We start from the raw sequence: 21,569 nt of genomic DNA, 5'->3' as shown, positions 1-21,569 counted from the left end.
GCTGTCAGCCTACAGACCTGACTAATCCCAAGTGTGGTTACTAATTGCTGTCATCCAAACAGAAGCTGGCAGCCATTTAATTTTCCCTTTCACTTGGTGTCATTAACATTAGTGACATATGGCTCTTTCCCTGCCCCAGCTCAGCGGCTACCAGGGAAACCTATGGCTTGGCCTTTGCAAACATAAAAGTCCATGATTAACTTTCAGCATCTTGATGGTGTCAGGAAGAACTGTTTACAGATCTGGATCCTAAACGCCTGCAAGCTGTTGGTTTTTTCCTGGGCAAAACTTAGAATAGCGGTATAAAGGTACACTTTTATATTTTTAACTTATACCAGGCTGATGCACAATAAAATGCAGAAAATAGGGGAGATGTAGCTTGAAACATATTACAGTATAAATTATTACTTTGCTACTTTGCTTTTTTCCTTTCTTTTTCTTTTGTACTTTAATGTGGTTGAGCTGGGCAATTGTTTATAAGTGAGATTGCATAAATCTTCTGAACTGCTTTTGTATTTTTTCACTTGACTCAAAATATTAGGTCAAGATTTCAGATACAGATCTCAAAACTGTTTCACTCTCTGCTATCTGTTTTTACTAGATTTAGAACTCCTTAATCTCTGCTGCCTTATATATAGGTGCTACACTTTTTTTGTATGAAAGTTACACAATATGTCTCAAATCCCACACTGCTTTCCTCTACTTCATTTGTTCAAGTCTATCTAAGCTCATTAATTTTTAAAATATACATATTTATATATACATATTTATATTATATATATAATTTTTTTTTCTGCTGGCCACATGATTATTATGCTCTTCAGAATTTTTACCATCCTGGTTTCAGGTAAGTTCTTCAGGATTTAGTATCACAGGCATTTCAGATCCTGTTCAAATAGCACAACAACCACAGTGATGATATTGCTTTTAAAGACTGAGTAATTTCTGGATCTTGTGTCATTTGGAAACATAAAGAAAAAACATAATCTCAGATCCTAGTGATTTTTCTTACTAGGAAGAGAGCAAGTCCCACAGAAGGCAGTAGAAAAGCTTTGGTAACATACACTGAGTCCTGAAGAAGATCATGTAGCCTTTTATTTGTAAATTGACTTAGCCCTACCTACTCTGAGTTTTAACGTTAAATAATTTAGTGATGCAAAAGGGTGACAGAGCAGCTGACAAAGCACACTCTGGTACTCCCTTTCCTCACCTGTCCCTATGCTGTATGTCCTTATGCTCACCTGAATTGACTCTGCTGGCTCTGTTTCCTCCTGGAGGCTCCCTGGGAATCACTGGCAGCAGTAACCCTCAGGTTTTCCTCTCGGGTCAGGATGACCCTGAGAGTCATTTCTTCCCAGCCTGAGGGTCGAAGAAAGAGTCAGAGTTCTTTGGCTCTGGTTCACAAGGTTGTTTGTTGTCTCTTATCAAAAACATTCTTTTTCGGCCCCACAGAGCTCTGTCTGGCAGGTCTGTCAAGGGCACACTGCCTGCCCCTGGGCTGGTGTCAACATTTTATACTGTGAACTACGTGTACTTTATTTACCATTATTTTCCAATACCTATCAGCTATGTTAGACTGTTTACTTCTACCCTAAACCAATCCAAATTTGCCACCATCACACAGAAGATGGAGGCTAGGAAGAAGAAGGAAGAAGAATAGGACAATGCCCAATTCCCTCTACCTTGCCTCCTAGACCCCTACAGTAAAATCCTCAAAATTCCTCTTTTCACCCTGTGATTAATTCATTATCATTCTACTTATACTTTTGTGACTTGTAATTCTACATACAAGGCTGGTAATTTGCTCCATGGGTTAGGATCGAAATCCCAAGTGTCTTTGGCTTCCTGCCAGAACTCCCTGAGCCCCTGCCAGAGGCTCAAGCCATCCAGGGCACCCAGAGGGATGTCCTGGGTTGTGACATAACCCCACACTGCAGAGAGCAATTCTGCCAGCAGCCCCAGACCTGCTTTCCCACTCTGCGTTCTTACTGCAGGTCAGCACCTGCAGCAAATGCACTTTAGTGCAAGCTGACCTGGTGTTGCAGCACACGCTGCAGTTGAGATGGCCACAATACACAAAGTAACACCACACAATTTCAGAAGTGTGAAATTTTGAATAACTGCATTCCTGGGAGTGCCTGCAGTTTTGTGTGCTTTATTTTAGCAAAGGTGAAGAGAAATGCTGCTCCAGCTGAAATCAGTGCTCCTCAGACACTGGATTTTATCCTGCAGTTAAGGTGAGCAACAAATCCTTGGGACCAACCTTGTGACCTACCCAGTGCAGAAGCACAAAACATAAAGCAGCAGCAGGGTTTCTATCCTGTTTTCCACTTTTTCTGGAAAGATAATTTGTTTTTTTCATGTAACTGATTACACAAGGTGCTTTGTTTGGCACCCTGGTGAGTGATGGGGCTTTTGATGGAAGCACCATAACCCACTTTCCTTCCTCCAGCTGGAGCTAAAATCAGAGCAAGGCTCTGTACAAGAACAAAGGGAAATTGCAAACCTCTCTCCATTAGCAGAGCACCACAGAGCTCCTTTCCTGACTGTTCCAGCGAGGGTCTCAAGTGACATAAAATGAGCAAATGGAACAATTTTTGTGTTAGCAAAAATACAGTCACAGCAATGACACCAGTCAGGGGTGGACAGAGGGCTTGCATGATGCAAAGATCTGACTCTGCCCTTATACCTGCATCTCTTTTCATGAGGTGAATAAAAGCTGAGTCAAATCTGAATCACAGTGAGCTGGAACTGCAGGAAAATTACCAAAAAAAAAAAAAAAAGTAACTCCATGAATTGAAAGAAAAAGAAAATATATTGGAGTCTGAAAAGTGGATCAATAAGGACAGGAACATCTTGTGCTAGCCATGTGCTGGGGTTTGCTAGTTAGATGAGGCAGAAAGGAAGACCCAGGAGGGAGCAGGAAAGTGAGCAGGGGCAACCACTGAGATGTCAGGGAGGCAAAGGATGCTCGGTGCCTGAGGCAGTCACACACTTCATTAGGAACGAGTAGTTGGACATTGCTGGGGAAGAGGTGACAAAATTTGGACTGAAAGGCAAGCACCGAGGGAGAAATGTGCATAATTCTGGGCGATAAGAATAATTTGGGTCAGGCCACGAATAAGCTGCTTTCCCATCTCACTGAGCAGGTCGCTGCCCTGCTCTGGCCATGAGCTGAGCGGTCCAGGGCACATCCTGCCTGGTGGGATCCCGCCTCGCGTGGGGCACACGGGGCATCCTTAGCGGTCCGAGGAGCGGGGAGGTGGGTGCCAGCAGTCAGGCTGGGGATGCAGGCCAGCATCCCACGGCAGGGCTGGGGAAGGGGGCATTCCATCCCACATCGCCGCTCCCATCCCGGAGCCCATCGACAGCAGAGGTTCCGGCGGGGGCTGCTGCTGCCGCGCTCCCCAGCAGGGCCCGGGCTGCCCCCGCCGCGGAGGTTTTGGGGCTGCTGAGATGCAGCCGGAGGATGCTCCGCGCTCCCTTCGCCACGCCGGGGCTGGACCAGCCTCGGCAGCGTGCGCCTGCGCTGCCAGCCTTCCTCCCCCTCCCGCTCCTCCTCCTCCTCCCCCCGCTCCGGCCCCTCCTCCCGGCTCTGGCGGTGCCGGCTGCCGGCCGGCGGGGCCGCTGTGTCCGGGAGCGCCGGGGTTATGCCCGGCTGCAGGCGGGGCGCAGGGCCAGGGGCAGCCCGCGGCCGGGGCTCGCAGGTGTCCGGCAGGAGCAGGGGGCGGTGATCCCCAGCAGCACCCCCGCCCCCGGGAAGGGGTGAGCGGGCGCTCCGCGGCGGGGGAGGAGGAGGAGGAAGATGATGATGCTGCTGAGGATGCTGAGGATGCGGCGGGCCGGAGCGGAGCGGGGGTACCCGGGCAGCGCCTGGGTGTGCTGCTGGCTGCTGGGCTGGCAGGCGGCCGCCCTGCAGCTGCCGCCCTGCGAAGAGGTGAGATTTTCCGCGTCCTCTTTGGGTTTTCCCCATCCGTAAGGGCGGGTGGGGGGTGTGCACCGCCTCGGGATGAGGGTGATATCCCAGCAAGGGGGTGTTGCTGGCTGCCCAGAGCTGTCCGGGGGATGGCAGAGAGGTCAGCCCCACGGGGAAGGACCCTCCGCCGCGGTTCGGGGGGCGGCTCTGGGGCGGCCGAGCCCCCCCGCATCACTAGCAGAGCGGCTCCCTTGGCCGTCGGTCGCGAACCGCATTCCCCACTCCCCTTGCCCAGGGTGATCGCTGCTCCCTTCGGTGCTTGGAAATAGTAGAGTCCCTCTCCAAACGAAGGGGTCTCGGCCGGCCTCCCTGTTTTTCTAATTACCGTGTTGAATCAGCGCAAAGGTGGAGAGTAAGGGAGGCGTGGTGTGCGAAGCTGTCCCGCCCGCGCGGTGTCAGCTCGGTGTGTCCGAGGCTGAGCTGCGCGTGTGGCATGGGGAGAGAAACTTTCTGGCTTTCTGCTGCTGTAGGAACCCGAACCTGGCGGGAGTCGGTGTGTTCGGAGCAGGGATGCTCCGCACGGCTGTGCGGGATGCGGGGCTGGGGCGGCCGGACGGGGATGCCCAGCCCCGGGTGGCCGCTGAGGTTTTCCGGGGAAGGGACCTGGGCTTCATGAAGCTATTTTCCAGGGTTTCCAGCCTTACATGCAGGGAAATCCTCTCTGCTGCTGTTAAAGAGCAAGTGGGTCTTTCCTGTGTTTTAAACCAGCAGTAGAGGTGAGGAGGCTGGGTATCACCATCCCAAACACGTCTAGGTGGCCGGAGCTCTGCTCAGGCAAGCAGAAGCTTAAGTGCATTAACAACGATCAGTGCCCTTCCTTCTAACCCTCTCCTATCCGAGATGCTCTGGGACCACAGCTTCCCCACTTAACCTCTTGCAGTTGTACTGTTTAGCAAGAGTGAATTTGTACATTCTCGGAATACAAATGAGAATGTACAAATTCTGGGGTGCAGCCAGATGGGAGCACTCGGCTGGTGAAGGGTCCTGATCCATGCTTGGAGGCTATTGCAGTGTGGGACCTCCTGGGCAGAAGTCCATGTCTCCTTCCTGTCCTTCCTTTGATGAAAGAGAGCATCTCTGACCTGGGGAATATTCTCTCTTTGCCTATGAAATTTCCTTGTTGTCTTCCAAGAGCTCAGTGCTAGTCTAGCGTGGGAAATCTTGCAGTAGGGAGAGGTGATGTCTGGCAAATCAATGTCTGTTCTGGGCATGTTTCTCCTAAATGTTGATCATTCTCAGGGCATGTTTTTCCTAAATGTTAGTCATTCTCAGAGAGAGGAATTTATGCAGCCACCTGCTTAAAATTACCTATCTCCCTTTTCAGCTAGTGAAGGGAAACGGGTACTTTTAGAGCTGTTTTCATCCTAAAGTCTTTGCATCAAAAAAATGAACCTCTGCAGATGGCTGAAGGTGAGAGCTGAACCTGTGCAGTGGTACCAAAAAAGTAGAGCTGGTATTTTGAGCATTTTGCATTGGGGTTTAGGTGTGCAAATTCTCTCTGCAGCCCCACTCCTGTACACCTGCGGATCTGGACCTGTGTGCTTTTGCTTTCTCTTCAGAGAGGCTAACAATGTTGTTTTATTTGACTTGAGTGCTCTTTGAAATAGAGACTGCCCTCACTCACATGGTTAAAAAGCTGTGTGTTGCTTGTGCTGGGGTGTGTGCAGCCATGAAAGTGTGTGTCCCAGGAAATGTAATTACAAACATGTCTGGATGGAGACAGAGGGGAGGAAAAAAAGGGAGCTTACAAAGAACCAGGATAACAGATGAACTGCTTTACAAAAGGGAAGAACAGAAGTTAATATTTTTGTCTCCAAACATTGCCATTTGCCCTAATTCAGTCCAATTTGAGTGACCTGGGTGTATTGCCATTAACAACCTGATGAGATTGAATCTGACTTGGGCAGACTCAGACAGGGATGAAGTTGTGCCATAAGAAAGCACAGCCTGTCAGAGGGTATTGCAGTCCTTTAAAGACTTGGTAAATGTCTTTTGTTTTATACCCAAAAGGTCTGAGAAGCACAAGGTTTAATGTACTGACAGGGAGTTCATTTTCAATCTACAGGGGATCCTTCTTTAGCAGCACTTTCCCCACTCCTTCCTTGACAACTTGTTTTTGGTTGTCTCACTTACGACAAATACAGATATATGCTGGTTTGTGAGATTTCTGTGCTGGCACAACATTTGGAGCAGTGGGATCTCTGGCTGTGCCTGAGGCTCTGTGGTGCTCTGATTACACAGATAGTAAAATAATAATGTCTAGCAATGTCACTTTCCAGAAGCCTTTTTGTCATTGACTTAATTTGTCAGGGGCTGTAGTAGTTCAGCGCGCTGGATTTAGGAGGGGTGTGTTTGTGCTGGAAACTAAAGGTACGAGCAGCTTGAATGAATGCTCCTGTGAGTTTTTGGAGCAAACTGGTACAGCCATAAGCTTCTGGCACAGCCGTGTTCAGTCCAGGCTGTGATGGTCATTCATGGTCATTCACATCGTGAGCCCTCCCTGAGCTCTCCAATGCCAGCAGCAAATTTAAAGGTGATTTGTGCATCTCCGGGAGATGGAGGCAGGCTCAGCTTGGATAGCTGGTACTTCTGGGATACAGAACCTGGGGAGACCCATTACTGTGCCCTGTGCCTCTGGTGACTTGGCAGCTTGGATTAGGACAGTGGTGGAAGAATAAGTGCTTGGTGAATTCTTTCTGCTGTGCCAGTGATGATCAGGGTACTCATGCAAATATTTCATGTGTTGCATAAATTATGACTTTGAGTGGAATTGATGACACCCATGCTTTTTCCTGCCATTAAATACACATTAAGCAGTTATGTTGGAAACAATGAGATATTCATGCCAGTCTCCCTGGTGCTGCAGGGGCAGTGGTTGTTACGTCTTATATTCCAGTGTTTTGTACTTTCTCTTTTCTGAACTTTTCAACTGAATGGGTCTTCTTCAGCTTCCCCTTAGAGATTCACATAAATATGAGCAGATTTTGCTTTTAGGATATTTGATACTCAGCCTAAATGGGTCTTTTCTTCATTTCATCTTTTCCTGTGTTGTTTTTTGCAATAATAATAATAAAAAATTGAACTCCCTGAGTGACTCTTCTCTTGATTCCCATTCAGCCAAATTGCTTTCAAAGAGAGATACAGAGTATCCTGCTGGCAAAGATGTTTTCTTTCATACTCTTGTTCAGCTCTCAATTATTATGCAGATTGAGATGTGCCTTTGACATTGATAATAAATGTGATTCTGATACACTGCATGGTTTACCTGCTGTTTTAGTAGACAGGTAAATTAAAGGGTAATGCTAAATGCTTTCTTTAAGGGAATGTATTTTTGCACTAGTCTGCTAGAATCCTTATGGAAAAGACAAAAACAATATAAGAAATGTTCTTGGAAAATGAGAGTCTTATAAAATCACTTGAAGGCAGAGGCATCTTAAGAATAAAGAGGGAGCGTGAAATTGAACTTAGGTCAAGTAAGGGGCATTTAGTGTGTTGAAATAGTGCCAATTCTCATGAGGAGAAAAGGTTAAAAAAATCGAGTATGTCTAAGCGAAGTGTGAAGTATTTTAAGTATATTAGTAGGTTAAACCAGGATACTAGGTCCTGAGCTAAGCAGTGTGGGAAGCAAGGTGAAATTCTGTCTTTGCACGTAAAGGATGGAGGGGAGATGTGTCAGTCCTGGTGTAAGCCAGCACGGCTGTCACTGAGCCCACGTGGCAGGAGTAACAGAGATGTCTGCTGGCAGGAACCTGGATGTCTGAAACACTCTTGTGTTGTGAGTGAGCTGGACCTGCTGGGAAGAGGTTTGGAGTCATGGCACAAGGTTCTGTAGGGGGTGCAGTGAAGGTGCTGGTGGTGGAACAATTTGGGTGGGTGATTGAAAGGAAAAGAAAAGAATAAAACCTGTCAGAGGGGTTGTGTGCCCCATCATTAGTACTCAGGAACCGTGAACGCTGTGATTGTTCTACAGCTGGTTAATGAGCACACAGCAAAGGGTGGGGCTGTCTAGGTAAGGAGGGAGTAACTTAAAAGAGCAAGAAAAAGAAGAGCATGCATTAATGCATGCGACAGAGAAAATTAATGAGGTGTGAATCTGTGGGATAATGTAGAAATAAAAACGATTTTTGTACACTTGAAAGGCTAAGTGTTTTTATTATTAAAAGGTAACATTTTTTTATTTTTATGCAACCATAAACAACCTTTGGGTTGATCAAATACAACTATTTGATTTATGAGATTCATTTAGTCTCTGTTGGCTTTAAAATCTTTGAAGGGATTAGCTCGTTTAGGAAGGAATTCTCCTTCTAAGTTGGTTTCCTTGCTGCCCCTTCTTGGTACCCTCGTCCATTTCTCTGAAGCATCTGCATTTGCTATTTTGGTAACAGAGCAGGTGCTACTTATACCAGCTGCTGGGATGATCCAGTGTTGTATTCCCTAATTTCTAACCACCTTGAGAGACATTAGACACTTACTCTATGAATGATTCATAGTCAGCAGAAGAGGCTGTGGAAAGATTCCTACACAGACCTTTTTATTTCTTTCACGTCTTGCTACACTGATTTTTTCTTTGTGGGGGAAAGAGAAATGTACAGCTTCCATTTTCCATGGTGATGAAGGGTCATAAAGATGAGGAAAGAGGAGCAAAAAATAGGCTACAGAACTGCTGGCAGTGAAGTTGATGGAGTGGAAACACGTGCGCAAAAGGTGAGGGGACAGATGCTAAAACACAGGTACCACAGCAGAAAGCACAGGAGCAGACCAGGGTAGGGGAAGCACAGGGAGATTGGTGAGGTGTCAGAAATTAAAACCTGGGAAGGAAGACAGATACTGGCATAAAAACTAGATAGTGAGCCATTGTTGTAATCATTCAAGGGTAAGAGAATTAGTCATAGTGGAAACTGCTGTAACAGACCATAAACTCAAAAGAGTAGCAGCCGTTAAACCAACACAAGATTGCATTTCTTCCACCATCAAATATCACTGGATCATTCAGGGTGAGATTTATCATTTACAAAGAAGGCCATGATTTTATTTTCTCTTTTTCTTCATAGGTTGAGGTTGAGTGAGAATGGGAGCTGTGCTGGGATTCCTGACACATCGTGGAGTCAGGACTGCCAGCCAGCCAGGGGCCAGGATGGGTTTTTGCAGGGATTTGGGCTGTCAGCTGCCTTGTCCAGACCATGTTTTCCACTAGGTGTTGGTTGGGAAGGCTTTGGCAGTACTGGGTGCTGCTTTATGCCAGGAGATGACCTGGGTCAGAAATGCTGGAATCACTTGAAGGGAACCTTTTCCATGAGCCTGACCCTGTGCCCAGAGAAGGTGTTGGCAGAGCTCCCATGACTGCAGCGACCCTGGGGCAGAGCCAGGGGCTCTCAGACCTGCAGGGCTCAGGCTGTGGGCAGCAGGGAGATGCTATCACTGCAGGTTCCCTGTGTCATATGGTAGGCTGCTGTCAACACCTGCTGAAGGAAGTAGTAGGCATCAGCTAAGTAGAAATAAAAAGATTAGAGAACGGATAATGGTTGGTAGAAAGAAAAGCAGCCTTGAATGCCTCATGCTTGAGATAGGAAAGAAACAGTGTTTGGGAACAGGTCCCACATGTCTCCCAGATGGTGCCAAGGTTTTTCTAGGGGCTGTTGCTGTGAAGGTCCAGTGTTATTCTCCAGCATGGCCATATCTTCCCTAACTCTTACACCTACTTGGAAAAGAGTGTCCTGCTCACTAGCCCTTGCTGATACGTTAGGTCTTACCCTGGACCTAAAAATGTGTTTAGATTTTGATTGCTGGTACTGGGAATATTTTGGTTTTAAGTCTTTTGAAAACAAAAACTCTGGTTTTGAAGGAGAGAAATGGATAAACCCCCCTTTTTGTTTTCTATTTTAACAACCATCTTTCAAAGCAAACAAATAAACAAAACCCTTTCAATTACAAAATGTTGTCTAAATCTCACAATGACCTTTTTTCATAAGCATTGTGATACTCTCTTTGATAAATAGTGCCAGACAGTAATCACTGTGCACTTGGGACATGGGCTCAGAGCTGATTTAAGATGATCTAGGACGACCTGTGCAGCTGAGCTGCTGGCTCTGCTGTGTTGGTGCTGATGATCCTGTCACTGTGCTGAGTCAGAACTAATGCTGATTCGGCCTCAAACTCACCTGCCATAAGGAAAAAAAAACAACTAAAAGAAGCCAAAAAAATAGGGTGAGTGTTTAGCTGGGAGAGTGTCAGAGATGACTCAGTCAGGATTTAGGTTCTGGGGTGGTAGAAGTGATACAGGTGGCTTTGGGACCTACTCGAGGGCACAAGTTTGGTCTTCTATTTCTAGAACATAAAGTTTTGGTGGGATAGAGCTAGCCTGGATTTACACTGAGATAAAGGCAAGAGGATTGTATTTTGTAATGTATGAAGAAGATGAGAGCTGTGTGTTAAAAATGTGAAAGAACTGGATTGTTGCTCTCTGTTGTGCTTTGACTTAAGAAACAGAAGTGCTGTCCCTGCAAGGAAAGATATTTGCTGTCTGCAGGACATGTTTTAAATGAAAAAAAAAATAATTCCAGATGATAGTATATTTCCAACTAGAAAATTTTCTTTGGTATTGAGTTTTTACTGCTACAAAGAGAATACAAATCACTCATCCTATTGCTTTGGAATTAACGTCTCTTACCCATTAGTGTTTTGTGGTCAAGAAATACAGTGCACAACAGAGGTGTTGTATTTATGGTGATACTTGAAGACTATTGGAAAATACCTACAAAAAGTGATAGGAACTGTAATCTGATGGTGAAAATGCTGGGTAGCTCAATTTTCATTTGGTTAGATTTTGTTCCTCCTTAGAGGTACAAATATTTTCCAGGCATAATCCACAGGAAAGTGGCTCAGGGTGCTTGGGATTACTTAAAAGGCTATGCCCACCCTGCCAAGAACAGGAACATCAGGAGAAGATATTCCTGTAAACAAGATGAGCAAGTCCATGAGTGTGGGCAGATCCCTGGCCCTGTTCTAGTTAGCAGGGCTGACCCAGTCAAAAGAGCTATTTTCTATATGATAATTACCAATGTGGGTTACTAGTGCTAATCTTATAATCCAATTTGTTGAAAAACCCCTGCTTTAGGGAGAGGGTGAACTTTCCCTCTGAGGTTGGAACTGACCTGAACATGCGTAGAGGTGTTTTTGAGTAATGAGTATGGTCAGAAAATTCAAATGCATTAGATAACCAAGCCAGAGGGAGGAGCGATGGGGAGTGCAAAACCTGGAGATGCCATTAACATAATTGCTGCTGGCTTGATAAATACAGGACACAATTAATAGTAGAGAAATCAGTGTCTAAATTGATTGTACTGTCACAGAAAACAGAAGTGTACCAGGTGGTGACTGCTAGCAGCAAACTGAAGGGTACAGGTGATTTAGACCTGAGCTGGTCACTCTTGAAGTGTTAATTTCCCACGGTGTTTCCTGTGGTGTATGAAATCCTTCTGGTTTTGTACTTGCTCTCTGAAGTTTCTGAAAGGAAGGCCTTCACACAGGCTGGTGGTGTTTTATACACACAAGGGGTGGTGCTGTGTCTTTTGAGCGATGTGCAGCAGAAATGGATGATGGCTGATTTTTCCCAGGCTTTTATATCCATGTCTCCCTCCTGCTGGCAGGTCAACAGTGCTGATCAAATGCTGCTTGTTTCTGGTTAAGCTGCTTTTTATCTGCAGCTCTGTGGTTCCCTGAGGCAAATGAAGAAAAGAAAGATTTCCCAAGACAGTTCTTTTCTTCTCTATTCTGTTTGTTCTTATTTAATCCAATTTTTTTAAAAATTCAGACTTTTCTTGAAAGGAAAGCATGAGGGGCTGTAACCAGACTTCTTTATGGCAGGATTCTTGCTTGCATGGAGGGACTATGAGCTGATGTTCATCTCAAGGATGCTGGGGCCAGGCTGCACGATGGAATTGGAGTGGGAAATGAGTGAGCTTATGATGCTGCACCTTCCTCACAAGCACCTGCCCTGCAGACCTGCTGATGAGCAGCTTGTCTTGCCTTGAGATGAATGTCAAGTGTCCTGATTAGGAGAGTGGCTCTCCCCTAGAGCTGCTCAAGTAACAGCTGAACCCAGGCCAACTCTCTCCTCTTCCAGAAGATCTGACAGGATGACTGTCAAATAATACCTGGGTTTGATGCTGAATATAGGATACACACAGGCTCTGAATTCCCCCTTTTTTTTTTTTAATCTAGAATACCACTGTTCTCAGTGTTAGCCTCTGCACAGTGAGGCAGTAAATCCAGAGGCATTGCTCTATCCTGCACCAAAAGAACTCATCCTGTTAGTCAAGCCATCCTTTCGGGGATGCACTGACCAGGTATCACAAATAGTTCAACTCTGAGCTCTGAACTGCTGCTGAAATAGCTGTGATCAATGATCACACTCCCATTCACCCCAGCTAAGAGGAGGCATAGTGCCAAAACCAATCAATTCCTGTATCTTTTTGTTTTGCAGCATTTTTAATGGCATTTAAAGCCAACTCTACTTAAATGTTTGCTGGCTCCTCTGAGAAGTCACTGCTTTACAGTTCCAGCTTTTAAATTAAAAAAAAAAATCCCAAACAAACCAGCTGGTTTGCTGCATTGCCTATTGTGATACTGGCCTGCAAATCTCTTGAACTGCTTTGCTAAACAAGGGAAAAAGATTTCCTTAAAGCCTCATCATGTGGTCATGCAGGAATCACAGCTTTCATTGAAAAAGGTGGGAGAAAAGTTAAGTTTGCTCCTCAGTATTGAAGAGTTGAAACTGTGAACTTTGAAAATCTGTAAAGTTAAATGAAGTAGAGCTAAGTTGCATAGTGTTTTAAGGTCCTGTGGCACTTAAATAGGTTATATCAATTTGATGGGGTGGAAGCAATGATGCCTGACTCAAGGTTTTGGGAGGCTTTATGTGACTGTTGCTGAAAGTACAATTTGATTAACAAACTTTGACATTATTTAAATTTAGCATTTACACTGTAGGTAGTCTGATGGGAAGACCCAGTTAGTGCCTCATTGGGCACCACACGTGCTAGAAACAGGAATAAATTTTTGGGGCAATGACCTGCTCTCACAGGTAGTCTCAAGCCTGCTGAACAGACCCAAAGAGCTCTGGTCCCTGAGCTGTCAGTGAGCCCCCTGGCATGGATTTGCCCATGGCACAGCATGGGACGCTGCATAGAAGCTCTGGATCCACAGGAATCCTGCAGTCAGGCAGTAAAGATGAGTAGAGGCAGTTTTGTCATGGGATGGTGATAACTGGATTATAACTAGTTAGATGTTAGGAAAGCACACAGCACCCTCATTGCTCTTCAGGACAGCAGAAAATCAGTGTGAAGAGACCTTGCTGCAGTGATCCATGCACAGTCCAAGCATGAGATCCTGATGGTGTGGAGGTAACACAGGGCAGAACCTGCATTTCTACCATAAAAAGAACTTACCTTGCTTTTAATGGTACAAGCTGGGCACCTAAGTATCTGGCAGAGAGAACCATCATTCAAGATTAATATTTATCACCCTGAAAGTGATTTTTCTGCTGAATTTGCCCATTTTCTTCCACTGGCTACAGAGGGATGCTGGTTTTTGCCAGGTAGATGCTCAGCTTTTAGCTCCCTGAAGTGAAATAAGGACCCATCAGTGGAATCAGTCCCCAGTGTGAGTTGCATTAGCTGTTACACAAGCTGCAAGGTCACTTTGCAGCCCTCTGTAAGCTGCAGGGGTGAGGGTGTTTTGATAAGCTGGGACATCACAGCGGTGCAGCTAGGTCTCTGCAGTGACCTGATTATACTGGAGAAGGGATCTAAATCTTTGCCTCTGAACTGCTGAATTAGAAGGGAAACACAGCAGGAGGACAGTATTGGTCCTTAGTTCTGGAGAGCTGTTTGTGAGCCAAGAGTTTTTATGGCTTTGCCTTGTAGCAGCTTCCTACCAAAGGTGCATTATCACACTGCAGAGTCCCTTCCTCTACAGGAAATAATTAACATCAGGCTAATGCCAGGGTAAATTTCTGTAATATGCATGCAGGACATACCTATGTCTGTCTGTCTGTCTGTCTATTTATCTATCTCTAGACACACACATTTAAGCTTGCCTGTAACAATCAAATGGGCTTGTGATTTGTCAGATAGGCTAGACCTCGTACCTGTGTTTAATTTCTCACTGCAAAAAGGCAGCTGCAGGATTTTTGATGGCTTCCCACATGCATGGTTACAGGCTGGCTGCATTGCCCAGGCAGGTAAACCAGCTATGAATGCATTTCTTTCCTTTGTGTGTGTCCCAGACCAGCTCATATCTCGTGGGCACAATCAGCAGCAAGGGACAGCTGAGGAGCTGTGCCTGAGCAAAGCCCTGATCTCTCCCTCCTGCCTTTCCCGAAGTCCATGGGCTGATGAGTCACTGCTCATTGATTTGACTGATGCAGCCCTTCTGCTAACACATTACCCTGCCCCTGGAACAGGGTTTGATGGGGCTAGGGACAAAGCTCTGCCTGCTGCTGCCATGCCAAGCTCGTCCCTCACCCGGCCTTGGTTGGATGCAAGAGGGAATCTTGCAGCTCTGAGCACTCTCTAGCTGCTAGATATGCTAACAAATTTGGATTTGTAGCTGCCTAAACTTCCTTAGCCCTGTGGGATAATCTGGACTTCAGAAAAATAGTGCACTGAGCAAGGCTTGGCTAGACCCCGCTGCTGGAGGTTATTTTAACCAGAGTCAGCAGCACAGACACAGAAAAGACTCCAGAAGCTGAATGTAGCTGATGGCCAAGTTAAATCTGTGTTTTCTCCACTGTTTACTTAGCTCAGGCTGCCTTGGGCTGCTAGTTCCTCCTTGATTTTATTTATTTATTAGTTATTCTTGCAGTGGAAATGGACTCTGTGGGCTTGAAGACAGCCCAGGAGGGCAATATTGGATGAGGCTTGCTCATAAGTGTACAATGTTACATATTTTTCTTGTCAGGCTGTGATTTAAGACATTGCTTTGTTCAATGAGCAGTGTTGTTTCACATAAGGCAGTCAAGTGCTCACAAAGGGCTGCTCCTATCCCGGGATGAGTGGTTGCAAGTCAGGCAGAAGCTCCCAAGCTAAACCACCCAAGCATGATGTCCCTCTAGTGTTATCAGTCTCTATTTTGTCATTCTTCCCCCCCTCAAAATGGAATATTAATAAAAACATATAGCATTTCCAATGTTGATAAAGATTCAGCTAAAATTTATAAAGAAAAAACGTCTTATTTGCTATGGGGTTGGTTTCTTTTTTTTTCCTGTTTGAAAATACTCAGCCATCTGGTCAGCAAACAAGTAAAATGCTGAATGATAGTGGCAGCAAAACAGCCACTGAAAAACAATGAATGGGAGAAGGAAACAGTTCACAGTAGCCTGGTGGGTTTTCATTTTGCAGTGGTTTTATTCCACAGAGAAGACTCCTGGATAAAATTTGTATTTGTAAAATGCAGAACCTGGTAATAATCTTAATATAAGTAAATGCAGCTTTGGCAAAGTCAATAAAGTTATTTTTATTTTTACTTCCCCACAAGGATTAATTAGGTTTGGCAAAAGAAGCACGCCTTTCCTTAATTTTCAAAATGCTTACTTTGTAGCATTACATGTAAATATTATATTATATATCAGTGTAATATAAGAAGTAATGTTGTATGAAGTGCAACAAAATCCTGTCTATAAACATGTTTGCTGTCAGTGTGACCACTTTGGTTAAAATTGAATGAGTTTGAGTGCAAATCACTTGTTTTGACACAAAACTGACCAATACTTGTAGCTCTTCCCTTGGGGCCTGTATGTATGGGTAGAGGAGACTTTGGATTGGGCTAACATTCCCTTCCACATTGCAGGTTTATTTCACTGATGCTCTCCCTAAATTTTAGGCCTAATTTTATGCTGTACGTAAAATTCAGCCCCTGGGGAAGTCAAAGTCTGAAGGGGACAAGCTGAGCCCAGAAGGGAGCCAGACTCATCCATCCCTGTGGAGAGAGGGAGGAGCACACCAGGAGCTCACAGACGTGGGTCACTAGGGACAAGGGAATGAGGGATGGGTTTGTCACACCCTGCCCTGGGCAGGCCAAGCACCTCATGGGCATTTTTTAATGTAGCAGCTATTGTATTTGCAGGGATTTCCGTGGCAGGGAGGAATGATGCATCTGATTTCACGTTCTCAGAAGGCTAATTTATTATTTTGTGATACTATATTATATTAAAGAATACTATACTAAACTATACTAAAGAATACAGAAAATATACTTACAGAATGCTAAAAAGATAATAATGAAAACTCGTGACTCTTTTCAGAGTCTTGACACAGCTTGGCACTGATTGGCCAATGAGTGAAAACAACTGACAGCAGAACCCAATGAAACAATCTCCAAACACATTCCACATGAGCAAAACAGAAAAAAGCAAATGAAATAAGAATTGTTTTCCTTTCTCTCTGAAGCTTCTCAGCTTCCCAGGAGAAAAATCCTGAACAAAGGGATTTTTCCAGAGAATGTGAATACCACATAGCAACATCTCTCAGGAGAAAGGGAAGTGTGGAGCAAATGCATTTGGTAGGAAATTGTGGAGGAGGTGACGGGGCAGAAAAATGATACAAGATCAGACAAGTGAGCATCATCCAGGGTTCCCTCTAATAACTGTGTTGAGCTCCTTTTTAATAATCTTCTGGTGGCTGCTATGAAAAATTCTTACACCTAATGGAAAGTGATAACCAACAGCAGAGGGACAGGAGTGGAAGCTTTGCAAAATGCTTGTGCATGTGCCTGCTTTTAAGCACATGAATAATTCCTCTGAAGTTTGAAAATGACTGCCTTATTTAAGATGAAGTTGACGTTAAATACCATCCTGGATTAAAGTCAGGGAATTCTGTGCATCACAGAGTCAATGCTCTGACATAACTGAGATATATTATTGAATTTAAATATTTTGCCTCTGGTAAGTTGAGTATTTTGCTTTAAGTGCAGTGTTGGAAAAAAAGCATATTGATTGGTGTTAAGAATATCTAAATGTTAAGTCAGTTTGGTGCTCATTTCTTGCTCTTTTGTGGGTTTTCATAGAGATATTTCTTCTGTATACATTCTGCAGATGTTTTCAGACTAACTAATGATGTCCTCTTATATGCTTGTTAAAATGGAGTTTGTGTAGCAGAGTGGACAGGATGATGCTGTGGGGCTGCTGCTGGAGAGGAGCTGCAATGAAATTGGCTGTGTTGATTCCTCAGATGATTAAATCTGGCCATAGTTCAGGTCCTCACAGGATTAAAGTTGGCAACTTGTTAAATATTGTTACCTTTATCCTCCTCTACATGAACCCCCTGTGAGGATGAGGCAGTTTGGCAGCAGTGAACTGAATCATCAGAGATGCATTTTCCCTGTGGACACTGTAATTGCAGAAACTGAACCTGGTTCAGAGCAGTGGCTCAGTGAGGAAGTGTCTATACAGAAGGAGAGGCACAAGCTCTTGGATGCACTTGCACATGCCCAAAAAATATTAATGTTGAGCTAAATTGTTCACTCACATTGGAGGAGCCTTGTAGATACATGTGCTATAGTCTTTGCCTTAACATTTGCTCCATCTGGTTAATTTTTCTCAAGTACGTGGATATAATTTCCCACTGAAGTTATCAGCTCAGGTCCTCATCTGAGGTAAGTTATTTTGTCCTACTCAACTGTTTTATATCTGATGTAGTTCTAGCTTGTGAATTCTACACATCTCAGGAGCACCCATAGTGAGGGTTTGCCTGTGTCCTTTATTCTGAGATTGTTAAAAGGGACCCCAGTTATTGTATTTACAGGATGCCCAGATGAAGGAAGGAATGATGAATATGACTCCATGTTCTCAGAAGGGTAATTTATTATTTTATGATACTATACTATATGAAATAATAATAAACTATACTAAAGAATACAGAAAGGATACTCACAGAAGGCTAATTTATTATTTTATGGTACTATATTATATTAAATAATACTGAACTATACTAAAAATACAGAAAGGATACTTACAGAAGGCTAAAAAGATAATAATAAAAACTTGTGACTCTCTCCAGAGTCTTGACACAGCTTGGCACTGATTGGCCAATAAGTAAAAACAATTCACATGAAACCACGGGCAAAATCCCCGGGCAAAGGGATTTTTCAAAAAATGTGAATGCCATACCCAATTTATCATCTTGTCTTGCATCTGGTAAAGAAAGGCCATGACAAGGCATGAAAAGAAGTGAGTTCATTTGGCTGGTGCTTCAGGAAGCAGTGAAATTTGCCACTGTGTTGGTATTCAGAAGGAGAACAAGGAGCAGAAATAAAAAAGAAAAAGTTGTCTTAGGAGATGGAAAACTCAGTGCCCAGGGGAAACCTGGTGAAAGCTTATGCATCTGTTGAGTGGAGACTGCCTGGGTCTGCTGGCTCACCTTGGAGCAGCTGGCTCATCTGCTTGCTGTCCATCTCAGCCCTGGGATCACTGAATCACAAAATGTTTTGGGTAGGATGGGACCTTAAAGATCATCTGGTTCCAGCTCTGCCATGAGCAGGGACACTTTTAATTAGACCAGGCTGCTCAGGAGCCCCTCCCAGCCTGGCCTTTTGGCCTTGAATCCTTCACAAACTAAAGCTCAGCAATTTTTTGCAGCGGTTTAATTAGAGCCACTTGGGGTACTGCAGGTACCTTAGGTAATTGCTTTCTTGGGATTTGCTTCTGAGCTATTAAATAGTTACACCCTGAACCCTTTCTGTGCAGATTGCCTCTGAATAGGCAACAGTCAGCAATATCCATACTCATAAAACTGGAGGCTTCTCTTTTCATTTATGAGTCTTAAGCCCCGAATAGCTGGAAATAAAACATCAAGGTGGAAAAGGAGGAGGAATGAATAAAATCCAGCATATTAAAAGTTATAATTAGAACTGTGATCAACTTTGATACTGTCAGGCCTGTTCGACTGTAATAACAGAGTAGCTCTGAATAAAAATCTTCACCATATTGGGGGTGAAACATGAATCTTGTTCGAGGAGAGCATTCTGGCTGGTTGCACAGTGCCAGGGTGTGTGGATCTGAGATACAGCACGTGGGTGGCTTATCTGGGGTCCATATGCACGCAGGGCTTGCATAAGGGATGCTGTACACTTGATGTTTGGGGATAATAGGCACTAATATTTACTTTCCTGAAGAGAAAAGCTGGGTTCATGTGTGTGGAAGTGACCTTGTGCAAACAGATGTCTGCCAGCCTGCCTGGGTGCTGCTCTGTTTGTGGGCAGGGAGCAGGGAGGGACAGCCAGGGACTGCCCATCCATCCTGCACAGCAGCACTCGGCCCCAGCACTGTGGGGACACCACTGCCACATGGTCATTGTCCCCTCTGCAGGGCACTTTGCTTTGTGCTCTGACTGGTGAATGCCAAATGACAAAACAGCATTTAGTGAGCTTTCTCCTTTATAGTTCTGTAGGTAGAAATTTATTGCAGAGTCTGTGTGGGGGAAAATACTATAAAATTACACCTCTACACCTCTTTTTGCCTTTTTTTTATTGCTATAAAGGAGTGTATAAGGGATAGATTTCCAGTAGTTAACAAGGCAACTACTTAAGCCACACATAGGATGCCTAAATATTGAGAGTTAAAAGGTGTAGCCCATTAATGCTACTTTGATGTGCCTTCATGAGATTGTGAATATTGGCATTAAAGCTGACAGTTTTCTCTTAAGCCTAACATTTCTGTTAATACGTGTTCTTTCAATCTAGTTGACTTCAATAATTGCAGATTTAAGCCCTAAGAACCTGCTTCAGCAAGGGGTTTTGGGGATTGGTCTTTTGGGGTTGTTGTCAAGGTGTGCCCTGTACCACGGTGACCCTGTTCTCCACCACAAACCTGCACTTGCAGTGACCTGAAGACCTCTTGTCACAAACAAGAACAAGTCAAAAAAGTGTTATTTTTAAATGCTTTTTTTTTTTTTTTTTTGAGTATTGGAATTCCTGCTTTGGAAGAGGAAACCTGTGGAAAATCATTGAAAAGCCTGGATCTCCTGAAAATGCTGATTCTTGCTGTGTGAAAGCAAAGTGATACAAGGCAGTGGGGTGAATATCTGTAGGATTGTGTAAAATCACTATATACAGTGCAAGTACCACTGAAAAACTTTAGCCTTGTAGGAAGTTGTGTGCATTTATTAAACTTAAAATATGATTACGTGTGCATTTAAATGTATGTAATAAAAAGAAAATAAAACCTGCAAAAAACAAACCATTATGTATAAATTTTCAATTGTAAGATTTTCATGTAATGAATATTAAAGAAGAGTGTCATGCATAGGTGATTATAAAAGTTATTCCCAGTTTGACAAACTACATTTATTTGGTTGTAAAAACCTGAGGAAAAATACAAAAACTCATAGAAAGCTTGTTGCAGTTAAAATATTCAGTTTGTGGAACTGGATTAAAGCTGTCCAAATATTACTGCTGGGTGACTAAAAGACTAGATGACTCAATAACATTAGAACAATGAAGATAAACTTATGTTTAGCCTTTATGATCACATTCTTTACTTTGGCTTTCTCTTTAGCCTGTTTTTGTTTTAGAAAATTTAGAAGCTCACTGAAAAAATATGATTTTCCAATCAGTCTTGTCTAAAACCTGTTTGAGAAGCAATAGAGATTTGCAGATGAATTTTTTAGGTTTCAAGACTGAAGGGTTAAAAACCCCATAACCCAAAACCTGATGGCATAAAAGGAATCACTGGGATTTTTTGCTTTGGTTATGGAGTTAACTCCATCCTGTGTAAATGACACTGAAGAACTCACTGATAAGAAAGGCTGGTCAACTGGGATGAAACATCAGTGTTTATGGGGTAATTAGGGTGTGAAGCAAGCTTTCAAAAGAGTATTTGAAAGGGTCAACCCCTTCTGCCTGTTCACAAAGTAATAGTCAAGTTTTCTTTTAAATAAACCCCCAATTTGAATTCACAAGTGCAACAGCATGCTTGGTGGTTTTTATTTTACTGAGTTGGGCTTCTCTCAGCGTGTGAAATTGAGTGGAATTCATCTCTCCAGTGGTGCTTCTCAGTGGGCAGCACTGCCCTCTTCAACCTGCATCCCACCCTGTCCTGCCTGCACCAGTCCACTTCCACCTCTGCTTGTTGACCACAAAAGAATTTGGTATTTCCTTTACTGATACAAGGGACTTTCACTGGCACACTCCTCTGGAAGACAGTGGAGGAGTTTAGTCACAGTGAATTCCTCTTCATAGGGGTTAATTTTCAAGAGGGAAGGCTCTGAACTATCTGTTGGTCTCTTTTGATATTTGTAGAGCTTTGTGAGCATGAAAGGCTGTGAGTGCTCAGTGTTACAGTTCAGAGGCTGCAGTGACATGCTGCTACCCTGCAGAAAGCCAATGTGCTTCTGACAAGTCTATTACCAGTGAGGTCTGACTGTGGCTTATTGCATTCGACATCTTTTTACAAAGGGTAGTGTTTTAAAGAATTTCGAGGAAGAACTGTGAAAAAATGGTTGCAGCAATTTATTTTCTCCTCGCCAAAGACAATGCTGGTGTTAAAGCAGCTGACCTCCTCCAAAGCAGCTGTTATTTAAGGGCAGAAATGGTAAAATCT

The 21,569-nt window shown here is 44.0% G+C and overlaps 1 protein-coding gene across 2 annotated transcripts in view; it reads left to right on the top strand.

Moving 5' to 3' along the window:
- Positions 1 to 3,682: 3,682 nt before the first annotated feature.
- Positions 3,683 to 21,569, top strand: part of ELAPOR2 (endosome-lysosome associated apoptosis and autophagy regulator family member 2) — a 93,652-nt gene continuing 75,765 nt past the window's right edge. The window contains exon 1 of one of the 2 annotated variants that reach the window (XM_041413388.1): positions 3,683 to 3,937. In XM_041413388.1, the coding sequence (XP_041269322.1) occupies positions 3,806 to 3,937 (132 nt within the window). In that variant the 5' untranslated portion in view covers positions 3,683 to 3,805. The remainder of the gene's footprint in view (positions 3,938 to 21,569) is intronic. The other variant, XM_041413389.1, reaches the window with a different exon arrangement.

Source organism: Onychostruthus taczanowskii, unplaced genomic scaffold, assembly GCF_017590055.1.
Source record: "Onychostruthus taczanowskii isolate IOZ18803 unplaced genomic scaffold, ASM1759005v1 scaffold41, whole genome shotgun sequence".
Taxonomy (NCBI): domain Eukaryota; kingdom Metazoa; phylum Chordata; class Aves; order Passeriformes; family Passeridae; genus Onychostruthus; species Onychostruthus taczanowskii.
The sequence above is the reverse complement of the archived record's forward strand: the minus strand, read 5'-3'. Positions and strand labels throughout refer to the sequence as shown.